The sequence below is a fragment of the Amblyomma maculatum genome, chromosome 4 (genome assembly GCF_055883805.1).
Source record: "Amblyomma maculatum isolate TAMU_Amacu chromosome 4, ASM5588380v1, whole genome shotgun sequence".
Lineage (NCBI taxonomy): Eukaryota > Metazoa > Arthropoda > Arachnida > Ixodida > Ixodidae > Amblyomma > Amblyomma maculatum.
The window spans coordinates 70,834,991-70,849,021 of NC_139347.1; the positions used below are offsets into that span (position 1 = coordinate 70,834,991).

The 14,031-nt window shown below is 44.7% G+C and overlaps 1 protein-coding gene across 1 annotated transcript in view; it reads right to left on the reverse strand.

Annotated features, from left to right (window-relative positions):
- The window catches only part of LOC146191365 (glutamate receptor 1-like), a 244,493-nt gene that overhangs the window by 5,855 nt on the left and 224,607 nt on the right, over positions 1-14,031 (reverse strand). The window contains exons 12-15 of the mRNA XM_084599920.1: positions 10,774-10,972; positions 7,079-7,323; positions 4,241-4,349; positions 2,938-3,075 (exon numbers count right to left, since the gene is read on the reverse strand). Coding sequence (XP_084456046.1) covers positions 2,938-3,075; positions 4,241-4,349; positions 7,079-7,323; positions 10,774-10,972 — 691 coding nt within the window. The remainder of the gene's footprint in view (positions 1-2,937; positions 3,076-4,240; positions 4,350-7,078; positions 7,324-10,773; positions 10,973-14,031) is intronic.

Below are 14,031 nucleotides of genomic sequence, written 5' to 3' on the forward strand. Positions count from 1 at the left end.
GCACAGGGTGCTTCGAGGCAAAAAGAATGAGAAGGAACCGACGTGATTTATGAAAAGTCGAAGTGCACGGGAAAATTGCGCCCACGGGGAACAAGATCCGAGGAGAAGTAATTGCGGGCAGTCACACAATGTGGCTTTCCTTTCACGGCATCCGCACAATGCGGCTTTTAGACAGCTTCGATGCGGTTTAAAATTGATGGCACTTAAAACGGCCGGGGTATACGCATGCGAGCGCAACGCTGTTTCTGATAGCGACCTTGCGCTCGCCCTCTATAACGCACTAATTTAAATCTGTTCAACGTTAATAGCTCGTTCGTCGTAAAGTCTTGTTCGGTGTTAGAGCTCGACTATAGCAGTCTTAGAATGGGGAATAGATAACACGACCTATGGAATAGGGTAGCTGCGGGGAACACCTCTGTCAATAAGTCAGGAAAAAAATTTATGAATGCTTTTTAACCTCAGCACTTGAGGCGGAATTCACCATAGTTTCAGTTTCGGACTCTATTTGCTTAAGGTAACAAAAAAAATTGAATGCTACGACCCTCTTTTCGTAGCATCACCATGCAAGTTTAAACTTTTTACTTATTTATTTTTTGACGTGGTCGAAGACTGGTACTGCCGTTGGTCTCATCCAATCAGTCCGTACTGTACTCGCAGGCAGACCCGGTAGAATCGTATATGCGGCCCCCATAGCAAACGTGCAATATGGCAGAACCTTCTTGTGCGTCCGCAGTGGAAATAAGGCAGCCACACGAGGCTTGGAAATGCGGTGGGCACTTACCTTGTCTCCACTGTCATGAAGCCACCCTTGCCCGACAAACGCACACAAGGATACATACGGCTAAGAAGCCTGAGTCACGAAAGCAGTGGGTAGAAGTAGGAAAACAGCGCTTTGTATGAAAAATGAAATGAATGAATACGGCGAACTGGACTATTTGGAATGGTCTCAATTTAGGAAAAACTAGCGTAAAACACAAGAACAACCAAGAATAACGGACAATAACAGCGCTTTCTCTCAAATTAAATGGTTAGTGGCGGAAAGAAAAGTACATTTATACCCTCTAGACATGAGCGTGCGGAAGGGCAGCATAGGAAAACGCAAAAAATCGCTAACAGGAACGTGTCGTTGCGGATAATGCCGAGTCGTAAGGCAGCTTCCCGTTCAAACAATTGTACGTAGGGATGACTGACGCAACCCGCTCTACCACTGCAGAAATGGAAGGCTTCGAACACTTCTCGGAATAGCCTACCTGCATAACATAACAAGATGAGAATTCAGTCGAGGCAAGGTTTGAGTAATGATTTTTTCTTTTTTTTTTCTCTCTTATCTCCTTCATTCTTTCCACACGTGGCGCAATATTTAGACAGATGCGTTGCAGCCGGGTAACTTAAATAAAAAAAGTGCTCTCTCAGCTTCACATTAATTTTAATTTTTCCTTTCGAATCGCTGATGACTTGAAGCTCATGGGTGGCGACCTCGCAACAGGGAAGTTTTCGCTAAGGTCATCTAGTGCATCCGTTTGATGATTCCCTGATCACCCTGATCAATTTCGCCCGGGTCAATTACACTGCATATGAATGTTCTTAAATAGAACTTCACACCGAATGACTATATTTAGAGTGGATTCGGGACAAGTCGAATAATTTGTCTCCAACGGTGAAAAATATGAATTAGGTTGAGCTTCAGTATCGACGAAACGTTTATGGGCAGCTCGTGGCAGCAGACATGAGTTCAGTGTAAGTAGCTTTATGCTACTGATATCTCTCTATGCTTGCGACGAAAGTAACTGCGCGGCAAGTTATTTCGTTCTTGTCGGTTCAGGGCACGTTTCCCACGAACATCACTTTACTATTACAGGGCAAGGTGTTCGCAAGAAAACGAACGAAAAGAAGCGTGCTCGGTGCTCGTACGATAATGGATTATCATTATGGCAGGCCCCAGAATAGGCGCTTCTCTTTATGCTCTCAGCCATGCAATCTTGCTGAGACTGTGAAGAAGTGAGCATTGATGTAACGTGTAGCCTCTTGCGCATGTGCTCTCTCGATGGTGTTTAGAAATCCCGACTCATACAACGTGCCGCATTGTATTTTAACCACTGGGCTTACTAGAGTCGGTGTAAATGTCACTAAGGGCCTTGAAATCCTAGAGGAGCTTGATGTCTTCATGCATTTTCACCAAGAAGCAGTCAGTTCATTAAAGAAGTCGTCTGTCGAATAAATAGGGTGTGGGTACAGGGGCAGCGGTTATGTCCCCAAGCAGCACATTTTTTTGGCCAACCTATTCTCGGACAGAGGCCGAATACGTCAGAAAGCTATATTAGGTTTATGGTTAGGTTTGATGCATTTATTTATGTATAACCTTATATTTATACCGATGGCGACTGCACACTAACGTGCCTTCTCGGCCACAACTTTTAGACAGTATTGAGAGGAGGAAAGGATGCTCCAAACATCAACTTAACGATAGCTCTCATACGGGAGCCTCGTTCACTATGAGGCGGAAGTGCTAGGTGAGCGGTGCATGGTTATAGCAAAAATGGCCGAAAGCGGAAATTATCCGAGTGTATATTTCAGAGATTTAGAAGTTTGAATTGATTGTACAGAATAACGTTAAAAGGAGTTTAATACGAAACACCAAATTCGCTATCCCATTCACGTAACATGGCTATATTATAAAATGTATTTACGCATCTTACCACTATGTGATCTTGGCTCATTGTGTTCAGGGCTCTCATGTAGAAACGGAAGAACCAACCTTCATAATCTTTTATGTTACCCCTTTTCGGGTTGTTGTTATAGGCTCGTCATTACTTCAGCCCGCTTTCAAGCTGGCTTCAAGCATGAGACAGCCGGGCCGCGAAGGCCCAAGGTTGCGGTACTTTAACATTTACGATCGCACGACAAGAATTTTTATCGGCGAAAATTCCCTATACTCGCCTTTGATCTTGATGCTTCCAGCCTTGACTTGTAGCAAAATTCAAGCAGGGCGACCACCATCGCGAGCACGAGGCCTCCGATGAGGATGTAGAAGCAGCCGGCGACGTTGCTCAGCGTCAACTCGTTCTGCGTTGACTCCTGGCGGAGAAAATGACGGCAGAACTGTTCAGTTTGAGGACACCCGCAGAAAATTTGTGCTTTTGCAATGGCACGCAAAAAAAACAAAAAAAAAAAACAGTGGCGCTGGCTAAACTGTTCAGAAAAGTAAATTCTAGGGCAAATAAATAATTGTGTTTTCAGAATCGACTTTATTGATATGCCCGAAACAATAGCTCGCCGCTACGTAGAGCAGGTGGGTAGACGATTACGGGTGTTGGTGCTCCATAATGGCCCAAACTAGAATAGGGACTACCCCAACACTTGGAATACGGTAGGGTATATACGTACTTCAGATACCAATTCAATAATGATGGCGGTGGTGGGGCTAATAATAATAATAATAATAATAATAATAATAATAATAATAATAATAATAATAATAATAATAATAATAATAATAATAATAATAATAATAATAATAATAATAATAATAATAATAATAATAATAATAATAATAATAATAATAATAATAATAAGAAGAAGAAGAAGAAGAAGAAAAAGAACGCGAATAAGAAGAAGAGAAGAGCAAACAAAATGAAAAAAAAAACAGCGGTAAAGAAATTGACGATAGAACTGCTAACAATAGCGTGGCAGGCTGCATGTAAAAATAGCGGGCAGCGACAGATCCAGGTTCATCCGGATAAGTGGACGATAAAGCTTGTGGCACACAGGAGCGTGAAACCTTGCGCCACGCTAACCTTTGGATTTTCGAGTATTTATTAATGAAGCAAATGAAACTGAATTGAAAATAACTTCTATAATTTGTCTGAACGGCTGTTACATTAGATTGCATGACGCATACGTAGAAGAAGTTGTATATATGACGCCAGTGAGGGATACCTCTCAAAATCTGTTCGTGTTCGTTGCAACATGTGATATTCTTTTTTATACTCATTCGCAGCCTCTCCAGTATCCTGTTCCGGTCAGCAATAACAAATCTGGCGGAGCGGCGAGAATGACCGGCCGAAAAGTAACGTAAGTAAAGTAAGTAAGTAAAGCTAGTTCAACAGGACGTTCAGAGACGGAGGAGGACAAATCTGGAAGGGCTGTGCCTACGAACTCTAACTGTGTGCCATGCTGGCTCGTTTTGTTCGGCTACGAGGGGAGCAAAAGAATCAGCCGGTGCAGGCACGCGGACGCTCACCTTGCTGTCGCCCGTCTTGCACTCGCTTCGGTCGTACCACCATTTGTTCTCAAGGCGCGCCAGGTCCCCGTTTTCTTTGAAAGTCAGCACGGCCAGGTTTAGTCGGTCCCTGTAGAAACCACGAAGGAAACGACGCCACCATCGTGACCATGCTGCGCTGACAAGTCTAAGCAAGGACTCGAATTTCACTAAGGTGCGCTGCTTTCAATGCATCTTCCTTTATTCGCTTGCGTTCGAGCTGTGCTGCTGTCATCTCAATCGCGTATCACCGAAGTCCATTAAGACGTTTAGAAAATTACTATCTACTTAAGACGTTGCTGTGCGGTACGAGCAACGTAAGCATAGTGAGTACGTAAGGTATTATGGCATTAAGGCATTAGGAGTCCTCCTCGCTAGCACAACGAATATTCTTCAGTGCACTGAGTCTCGGATTTGACGCACCAGTTGCGTACCAGAAGTACTGGCCCGCATTACGTTGAGTTGTTGTAAATGGCTGCACCACACTCCCAGTTTAACATCTCGCAGACTCATATATCTTGAGAGCCTACAGAGAAAACCGCTTATCTTCCCGGCCGGACTATATATATATATGATTGTTGCTCCGACCTCTACTTCCCGAATTGGCCTGCAGCTACTCCAACGGCCAATTATCGTTTGTCCCACAGCCATCTCTTTACCACACTACCTCGACTCCGTTCTTCCATAGGACTGGCCCTTGATGACCACGGAGAATCACGTCGACCATTTGGCGCTTGTCCGCTTGGCCGAAAATTAGAGACAATGTCTTCATTTGGCATTGATGTGTTACTTGCCCTCTCTATTGTAGTTGCTTAGCGAAATTAGGTTCGAGGTTTGCGAGTATTTTAGTTCCTTCTTGGTTGTCAGAGCTGTTTAGACTTGCTGTTGTCGACACGAGCATACCAATGATGTTTATTGCGCTAGATTGCTTATATGGAACGTCGGTGCGGTCCCAACCGCGCTAGTCGTGCTTCTAAGAAGTAAAACGTGCGAAGTCAGTGCGCGCTAATGAAGTTAATAGAACCCGAGTGGTAGAAATTACCAGAGTCCTCTGATGCGGCGTCCCTCACGGTCGATGTTGCCTCGGGTTATTGTCCTACACCATACCATACCATACCATACCATACCATACCATACCATACCATACCATACCATACCATACCATACTGTACCGTACCGTACCGTACCATACCATACCATACCATACTGTACCGTACTGTACCGTATACCGTACAGTACCATACCATACCATACCATACCATACCATACCATACCATACCATACCATACCATGCCATACCATACCATACCATACCATACCATACCATACCATACCATACCATACCATACCATACCATACCATACCATACCATACTTCACTGTACGATACCGTACTATACCATATGCCATACCTTAAGATACCATATATTACTAGACCGAACTATATATCCTACCATCCCGTACCTCATCGTACATACCTGCGATATCATACCATACCATACCATACCATACCATACCATACTGTACCGTACCGTACCGTACCATACCATACCAATTTCACCGTACGATACCGTACTATACCATATGCCATACCTTAAGATACCTTATATTACTAGACCGAACTATATATCCTACCATCCCGTACCGTATCGTACATACATGCGATACCATACCATACCATACCATACCATACCATACCATACCATACCATACCATACCATACCATACCATACCATACCATACCATACCATACCATACTTCACCGCACGATACCGTACTATACCATATGCCATACCTTAAGATACCATATATTACTAGACCGAACTATATATCCTACCATCCCGTACCGTATCGTACATACCATACCATACCATACCATACCATACCATACCATACCATACCATACCATACCATACCATACCATACCATACCATACCATACCATACCATATCAGCAATCATTCTACGTTATCTGGAGCGCTTCCACTGTCTAGTCCGTCGTCGACGAAAATGGGCGCTCTTAAGAGGTAGGTGGATGAAAACTTTATTGATGAGCCTTAAAAAAAGTTACGTCCTAGGGTTAGTCTGGCTCTTCATCCGGGTGGTGGCCAACAGTCCATGACGTGCGACGACCTGTCCAGCCTACTCTACCAGCCGCCTTTGTGAGGCCGGTTCGGAGCTGGAGACCGCGATCTCCTAACCATCTTTGTCCGTACGGTCCCAGCGAGATGGTGGTTGGAATTCTAGGAAGAGATTCTTAAGAGAATGCCAACTACCACACTGGGAGCGTTATTTTCAGTTTTTTTTTTGCTACGTAAAGTATTTTAGTTCTTTTTTTATCAGCCTAGCGGAACGAGTAAACGAACCGCATCTAGTTTCTCGCCAAACGTAAATTGCATATGCGGCATAGGTTCCTCAAAAACTGAGACTAAACCAGGCGAGTTGTCGCAAGCCAAGGAGAGTATTTAAGAATTTCAGATGTTTTTGCTGTACTTTCTGGGGAGTCATTCAGTGGAGTAAACATGCACTAAGTGACAAAGACAGATGATGTTTCAAAACACCGCGTGTCGGAATCCATATGCGTCCCCTATTCGCAAGGAAGATGCAATGCCCATCCATCTTCATTATAAGCAGGACATCCATATGGGCACCGAAAGATTACTGTTTTTGAATACAACATATTTTGATCTGTCTAGTTTTTTTTTTATTTTTTTTTTAAGCGCATGCTTGTTCCAGGCAATTACTGTGCTTTGCCCTCGTGGGATAACATTCACGCATTTGACAGGACACAAATTTCTAGGGTCCGAATTAAAGTAGCGTACCTGAGCGTTGATCCCAAAGGCGTGGCGACGCCGTATCCCTTTGCGTCCAGGTTCCCGCCCACCTTCATGGTGTCGCAGGGCTGGCGCTCATTGATGTAGTCATTCTTGGTGGACTCCATGAGGAAGGCGTACTTGCCTTTGGACTCGCGTACGCGCCGGATGCCTTCCTCGTAAGAGGAAGTGAACACCCGGCTGTTTGAGTTCATGAACTCCCACATGCGTGCGTAGACGGCGATCTTGGATCGCTGCGCGATGATAAGAAAGGAAGGAAAAGAAGCGCATTCAGGAAGAAAGACGAAGAACACATCATCGCGCCAGAATGAACTGTAACCAGATTCGGATGCCCAAAGCTGCACGTGGAGACAAAGACAAAGACAAAAATATGCCAAATATCGATTTATTAGTTTCCACCCTGCACTTAGGATGGATTTTTTCAAGTAGATGGTTCGCCGCCGAATTGGCTAGCACAAGAAATATCAAAGCACACCTTTCTTTTTTTTTTCTTTTTTCTTTTTAGCCCCAGCCTTGCAATATGATTTCTGCGATAAACCTCTCAGTTAGGTTGGGCGGGGCAGTAACCATCAGTAGTCAGGTACTTATATGGTGAAGTCCGCTAGTGAGGGCAATTTGCGAAGCCGTTCGGTGCCTCCTTTATTCTTTCCAGGTGACTGATGAATATGAATTCGAGAGTGCCTCGCTTACCTCTACAGGGGCCTTAGAAGCTTCAGCTCAGTCTTTTCATAGTCACGACATCAGGACAGCCAACGTTCTCACTCTGGCAAACTTTACAAAGATAATGTTTTGTTCCTTATTAAGACGACATGCACAAACACAGGTATAGAGAAAGTAACTTGAGTGTCACTGTGAAAAAAAAAAGAAAAAAAAAACGGTCAGCACACAGCAGTTTGTGCAGTCAACTTGTTAATGTGTACTTTGCTACACCGCACATGGATTGCCTGTGACGGTATAGACGCTCCGATGAATCGTACGGCGCATGTTTAATGCGAGTTTCATGATTAGCGTGCGTTAGTCTTGCTGGCCCTGAAGATTGGACGATTGTCGGAAATTGACAGGCTGTGTAAGCGTTCTTACGCTACAGAAATCTCCTGGTCTCCAGGGGTGCGCGGCAATTGATACGCAAGGAAAATAAATGAGACCTTTTATGTGTGCACCGAATTGTATTGGACAGAGAAAGTGTCGACGCTTAGGGTTTAGGGGATAAACTTCTTCGCGTAGTACCTCTCTATACCGTTTCATCAGCAGGTGAACGCCGCTCCTCTTTTGGAACAATCAAAGAACAAAAGAGAAAATAAGCAGCCGCAGCTGGATAGGACTGGCCACTCTCTTTCGTGCTTATATTTTGGCTGCGCCGTACCCGGTAAACATGTCAAGAGATAACAAAAAGAAAGAAAGAAAGAAAGAAAGAAAGAGAGAAAGAAAGAAAGAAAGAAAGAAAGAAAGAAAGAAAGAAAGAAAGAAAGAAAGAAAGAAAGAAAGAAAGAAAGAAAGAAAGAAAGAAAGAAAGAAACAAGAAGAGAAGTATGCGACTTCCACCACTGTTCCCTTCCTTAAGGGGATCGCGCTGAAGGGCTGACCGCTGATACGGCGAAAATGCCTTTTGCTTAGCCTAGCCCGCGGGAATCGGCCGGCCAGCGACCAGTAGCGGAACTCAAGGGATTCGCACTAAACCGGTGACAAAGCGGAAACGTCCGGTCTTCAATGCAATCAAGCGGAACCAGGAAGCGCTGTGAGGTTTGTCTCCCCAGGCCAAATGCTCTGCTATACCGACCCCTATCAGGAGGCGCTGCTTTAGACCAAGTGATCCCATAGTTTATCCCCTGGAACAAAGGGGTTTGCTTTGTGAGGAGCTAAAATAGGACAGATGCGAGAGGGTAATGCCTAAAAGGATTATTTTCGTTCCTTTTTTAAACTCCAAGAAGCTCTGAGCTCTCGTCCCACCGTATCTAAACCCAGGCTTGCACGAGCTCTGAGTGGCTACGGGAAATTTTCAGTTCCACTTGCGCCTGAAATGGCGTTCTTTCGTGCCAGATATTTTCCCACATAATCTTGCTGTTCAGAAAGAAAAAGCAAATGGGACCAGTCTTGAGCAATATAAAATGCGAAACTTAATAGCACTGAAGCTAGGGTAACTTGGTTGGAAACAGTAAGAGAAATGGTCCGGAAATTCGCCCAAACATATCAGTCAGTCGCCGATCCTTGTGGCTTCTGTTTGAGCTCTTTCAGATACTGGTAGATAAGAATTGTCTTAAGACTGTTTTTCTTTTGTAACCCCCTCTGTTTGCGGGATTGCTCACAAATGTTTTTATGTACGCTGGTTTAGAAGGGGCCTCTCTACATGTTTTTGATTTACTAAGTAAGAGAGGGCACTCCTAAATAGTAGTGTATTGTCTAGATCTTTTCTTTTTTTGAGAGAACTGAATTATAGTCAGAAACAATTCAAAAACGAAGCAGCAACGCCCCCTGAAAGAAAATCTCCCACCCATCGCGACAACCAATTTTCACGACATCTTTATTGATCGCCCTTTACCGTAGTTGATTTCGTAGTTAATCCCCTGCCACGCTTGCGTGGCCATAATTTAACCATATACAAATCACGACGTCATGAAAATTGGCCGATGACAATAGCAGGATGGCCCCCTTTGAGAAACATTTCCTGTTCTGTTCTTAAGTCGCATGTACTACGCGCCATTGATATTCATTTCCCAGTCGCAAAAAACTACAGAACTCTGTCAAAAATACGGCAAAATATCTTGTAGTTCTGTCGTAACCATCAGATTTTTCTGTAGTTCTGTAGCACTTTTCTGTAGTTCTGTAGTTTTTTTGTAGTATATTTCTGTTTGTAGTTCTGTAGCAGTTTTCTGTTGTAACTACAGAAATTTCTGATGCTACTACAGAATGTTCTGTTGTCACAACAGGTTTCCCGACAAAGACCGCACAGAAATTCTGTCGTAACATCAGAAAATTATCTGTAGTTTTTTTCCGACTGGGTTGGAAGGCGCAATGTCATCCTGTCTGAAGTTGACAACGCCCCATTCTGAGTACTATTTTCTGTTCTGTAGCTAAAATCTCGTGTTTCAATGCTCTCATCAAAATTACACTTGTCGTGCTTTGTTTCAAGTTGATTGTTTATTGTTTTCTGCATTTTAATGATCGATAGAAAACATGAGCCGCAGCTTTCACTAGTGTCTCTGTCAGCGGCATGTTTATCAGTTTTTAATTTGTGCACTGTAGTGACGAATATTTTTGTACGTAAATGCTCCTAGATAGATAATAAGTAACACCATAGTCATGAGCGCACATAGTAGCGATGGCCCCAACTTGCTGTACGTAAGGGTAGCGGCGATATTGGTCCACTCTGGTACCGCTAACTGCAAGACTGGCCGAAGCATTCATTTCGATATTTATTTGAACTCTTGATGAAAAAGAAAATAGAGAAGAAACACTTGCTGGCCCTTTGATGTCTCCGGTGCACAAAGGGCGCATGAAAAGAGATGCCTTCCAATTCAATCACCGAATTGCTCTTTCAGACGCTATAAATAGCAATGCGCTCCTGCAAGGAAAGCTGCTGAACAACAAAAACTAACGCCAGAAGATATAGTCAGACCTGCACTAAGCCAGTGCAAAAGAGATCGACGCCTGAATTGAAAAACAGAGCAATGAGTCGCGCGGCTTACCCTGAAGAATTCTTGTGTGGAGGAGTACCACAGCGTGCCGTATTCGACCTCCGTCTGCTTCGCAAGGTCATCGGCCGAATTGATGGGCGTGACCATCCGCTCGACAGTCAGGAAGGCGGCCAGGTTGGCCGTGTACGAAGAGATGATGATGAGCGTGAAGAACCACCACACGCTGCCCACCATACGGCCAGACACGGACCTGCGACGCCAGCGTACCACGCGCGCAGGAACACTGGGTGTGCGCCACATCGTCACGTGACTACAAATGCCTCGTGCAGTGACTTCACATGGGTGCGGGGGCACTATTCCGGGAGGGGAAACAGTCCTTTAGCTATTTCTAGGCAACATAACTGCGAGAGCACCAGTTGGAGTAGTGAGGAGTTCAGAAAATTAAGCTACATGTCTTCCGTAATGACAAGCTGTACTAGGTAATCTTTCTGGAGCATGCGATATGTTGCCTTCGGCGCTTAAATAACAATGAAAACTTTCAAGCTCAGTTTCAACAGTCGAGCACGTTCCCTTCACCCCGTAGTTACCCCTCATTCCCCTCGTGTGTACCTAGTGTCCGCCGTGCGTCCACTTTGTGTCCACCTCGTATTCACTTTATCTTGCGTGAACCACGTGCTAACCCCACATTCAGGAGTGGCATGCACATCGTGCGCTCCTTTTAAATGTGACACATGTGGGCTTTCAAAGAGGCCGCTCATTTCGGATATGGCTCGGTGGAGGAGGGTAAGCGAAGGGATGCGGAAAATTTGTCGTCGTCACCTTAATATTTCTAAACAGACTATACCCCCCCCCCCCCCCTCCCCCACTCTCCTCTTTTTACCTTCACGTTTTTTTGCATAATAATGCAAGGGCTGTGTTTTACAGTCACTGCAAGGAATTCAGGTAAGTGTGCGGAATGCTCTCAACAGGAGATCAGCGGTAGTGCACACCTCCACATCACAGTGCACATTATGAAGATTCCGAATGGTTTGGCTACAGCAGCATGAACGAGGTGCCCGCAAGGAAGAAACGAAGAAAAACTATATCTGAAATGTCTTTAGCGCCAATTGTGCACTTCTTAAACTCAGCTCCTCTGATTTCTTGGTGCAGAAAAAGCCACCTCATGGGTAGTCTATGGCCAACTAGTTCAGTGTAAAGGCACGCAGAACGTTGCATCGCCTTCCTAGCTTCTTACATTTCATAAAAATAAATGGGAAGCGGAAGTTTCGAACACTTTTTAATTAGGGAGATACATGTGCACTTCGAAGGCCTCCAGGGACAAAACAAGAAGAATAGAAAAGAAAGGAGACTACGTAGCGGAAGTGCTTTGTCGTGCAGTGTGCTAGGGAAGTGTAAGCCCTCGCGGAGTACGCTTTTTTTTTTCGTTGCCTTTCCACGGCAGGCTCTCTTCTATGCGTGAATCCATCAAGGGGGATATTTATGTAATCGATTTAAGCCGGTGGAGTGCCTAATTACTTAAGAAGCTATGACGTTCACTTTGTGCGAATAATAAGTGAGTGAAGAGGACATCTTCACGTCGGAAGCGGGAGTATAAAAGAATTCCAAGTTATTACATTTCAGGTGGGCGGGAATTTTGGCGCTTTTGTTCTTTCTCCCGCATTTTTTTTTTCTGTTCGTTGCATTCAAGTACATGTCGGAACATTTTAATAAGTTGCGCAGACACTTACAAGGAGAACGCACTATAAGCTAGAACTCAGCGAATGTGCGCTGGCGTAAGGCATTCACTTGAAAGCTACGATTCGTTTTTTTTTCTTTTTTTTAATACAAGGGGCTTTGCCAGCTGGTGTTTTTTCTTCCTAACGATAGCCAGTTCCTGTAACACCTGCACTTCTCTGACCTGTAGGTGGCAGCACCGGAGGAGTAAGAGAAATAAAAGAAACGAATAAAGATATGAGAAAAGAACTACCCTGACCGATGAATAAGGAAAGAACTGACAGTGACACTCCAAGGAAGTAAAATGAACTCCGTCACTAGCCATTGCTTTTCTCGCGAATTCGCTGCAAGTAGGCTGGACAGGTTCTACAGGGAAATTCAATTACGAATGCATGGCCACACTTGGTTTGCACGCAAACATATCCGCTTAGCGGCCTGAATTCGAAATCCGGACTACGCCCGGACAGCCGCAGGGTTGGGAACAGCCGGTCCCCGTTGCCTTGAGCGAAACGTCTGTTCGAGGGTTAAGTTTTTGCCTATCTTTTCGCTACGCCAGAGTGTATCTACTGCTGTTACAACCCTGCAGCCAGCGCTGGTGGTATCTACAAGTCACCTCCGTCTGCCATATATATTTCAGCGAACTACCTCTAGGGGGGAGCTTAACTCCAGTGTCTTTATTATTATATAAGATCTTCTATTACTATTGCATTATAAGTATTCCGGCGCTGCTTCTGGCGTATCTTCGGTAACAACGTCGTTCCACTTCAGTTCGCTATCCCTTTCTAAGCAGGGCGTCTCAACGAGTTTCTTTTGCACGCTCTGACTCTGCAATACCTTGCGGCTTCAACATCTGTCGGAGAAGAAATTGCACAACTTGCACTTCTCTTTTACGTATTGAAAATTACGCGCTGGAAATAAACAGAAACAGTAATGATAGAAAACGAATGCGACTGCACTTACTAAAATAACTAAATATCTCAAGAAAAACGTAGAAAGATGGCTCCATCCGGTCTCATCATGCTGTATGTGTCAGTGAGAGAGCATGACACCTCGGTAAATTACAGCCATTTTTTACCCTAGATGACTGGTCCGCGTAACACGGGGAGACAGGTATAACAAGCTGAGTTGGGGGGGGGGGGGGGGGGAGGTGGCAGTACTCTCCGCTTTCAAAGAGACGGCGACTAGGTGGAGGGAACGCGGAATGGTGGTCTTGTGCAGCGCTTTTTCGCGAATTACAAATGACGTAAACACGTGGGTCGTTGGCGGCGGAGCCGGGTGAGTATTACTGCCGGCATCTTGCAAGGAGGAGTTCTGCTCCGTCCTTTCCTGATGCGACTACGGTATATGCATCTTTTAGCGGGGCCACGTCTGGAGAGTGATTTGTAGTTCAGCACAGCGCAGACATCCTGCAAGGCCTAATGGAAAATGTGCGCCTAGAGGCGGCATCACAGGTAGCTTAGCGTTGGCATATTTTTTTTTTTTCATGGCGCTGTTTCTTCGCTACCCTGAATGTGCTTGATGTCTATTTCGCATGTTATGTGTAACAGCGGGAAGAGTCTAGGTTTCCTGGGCTACAGACTATTTATTGGGCACGCA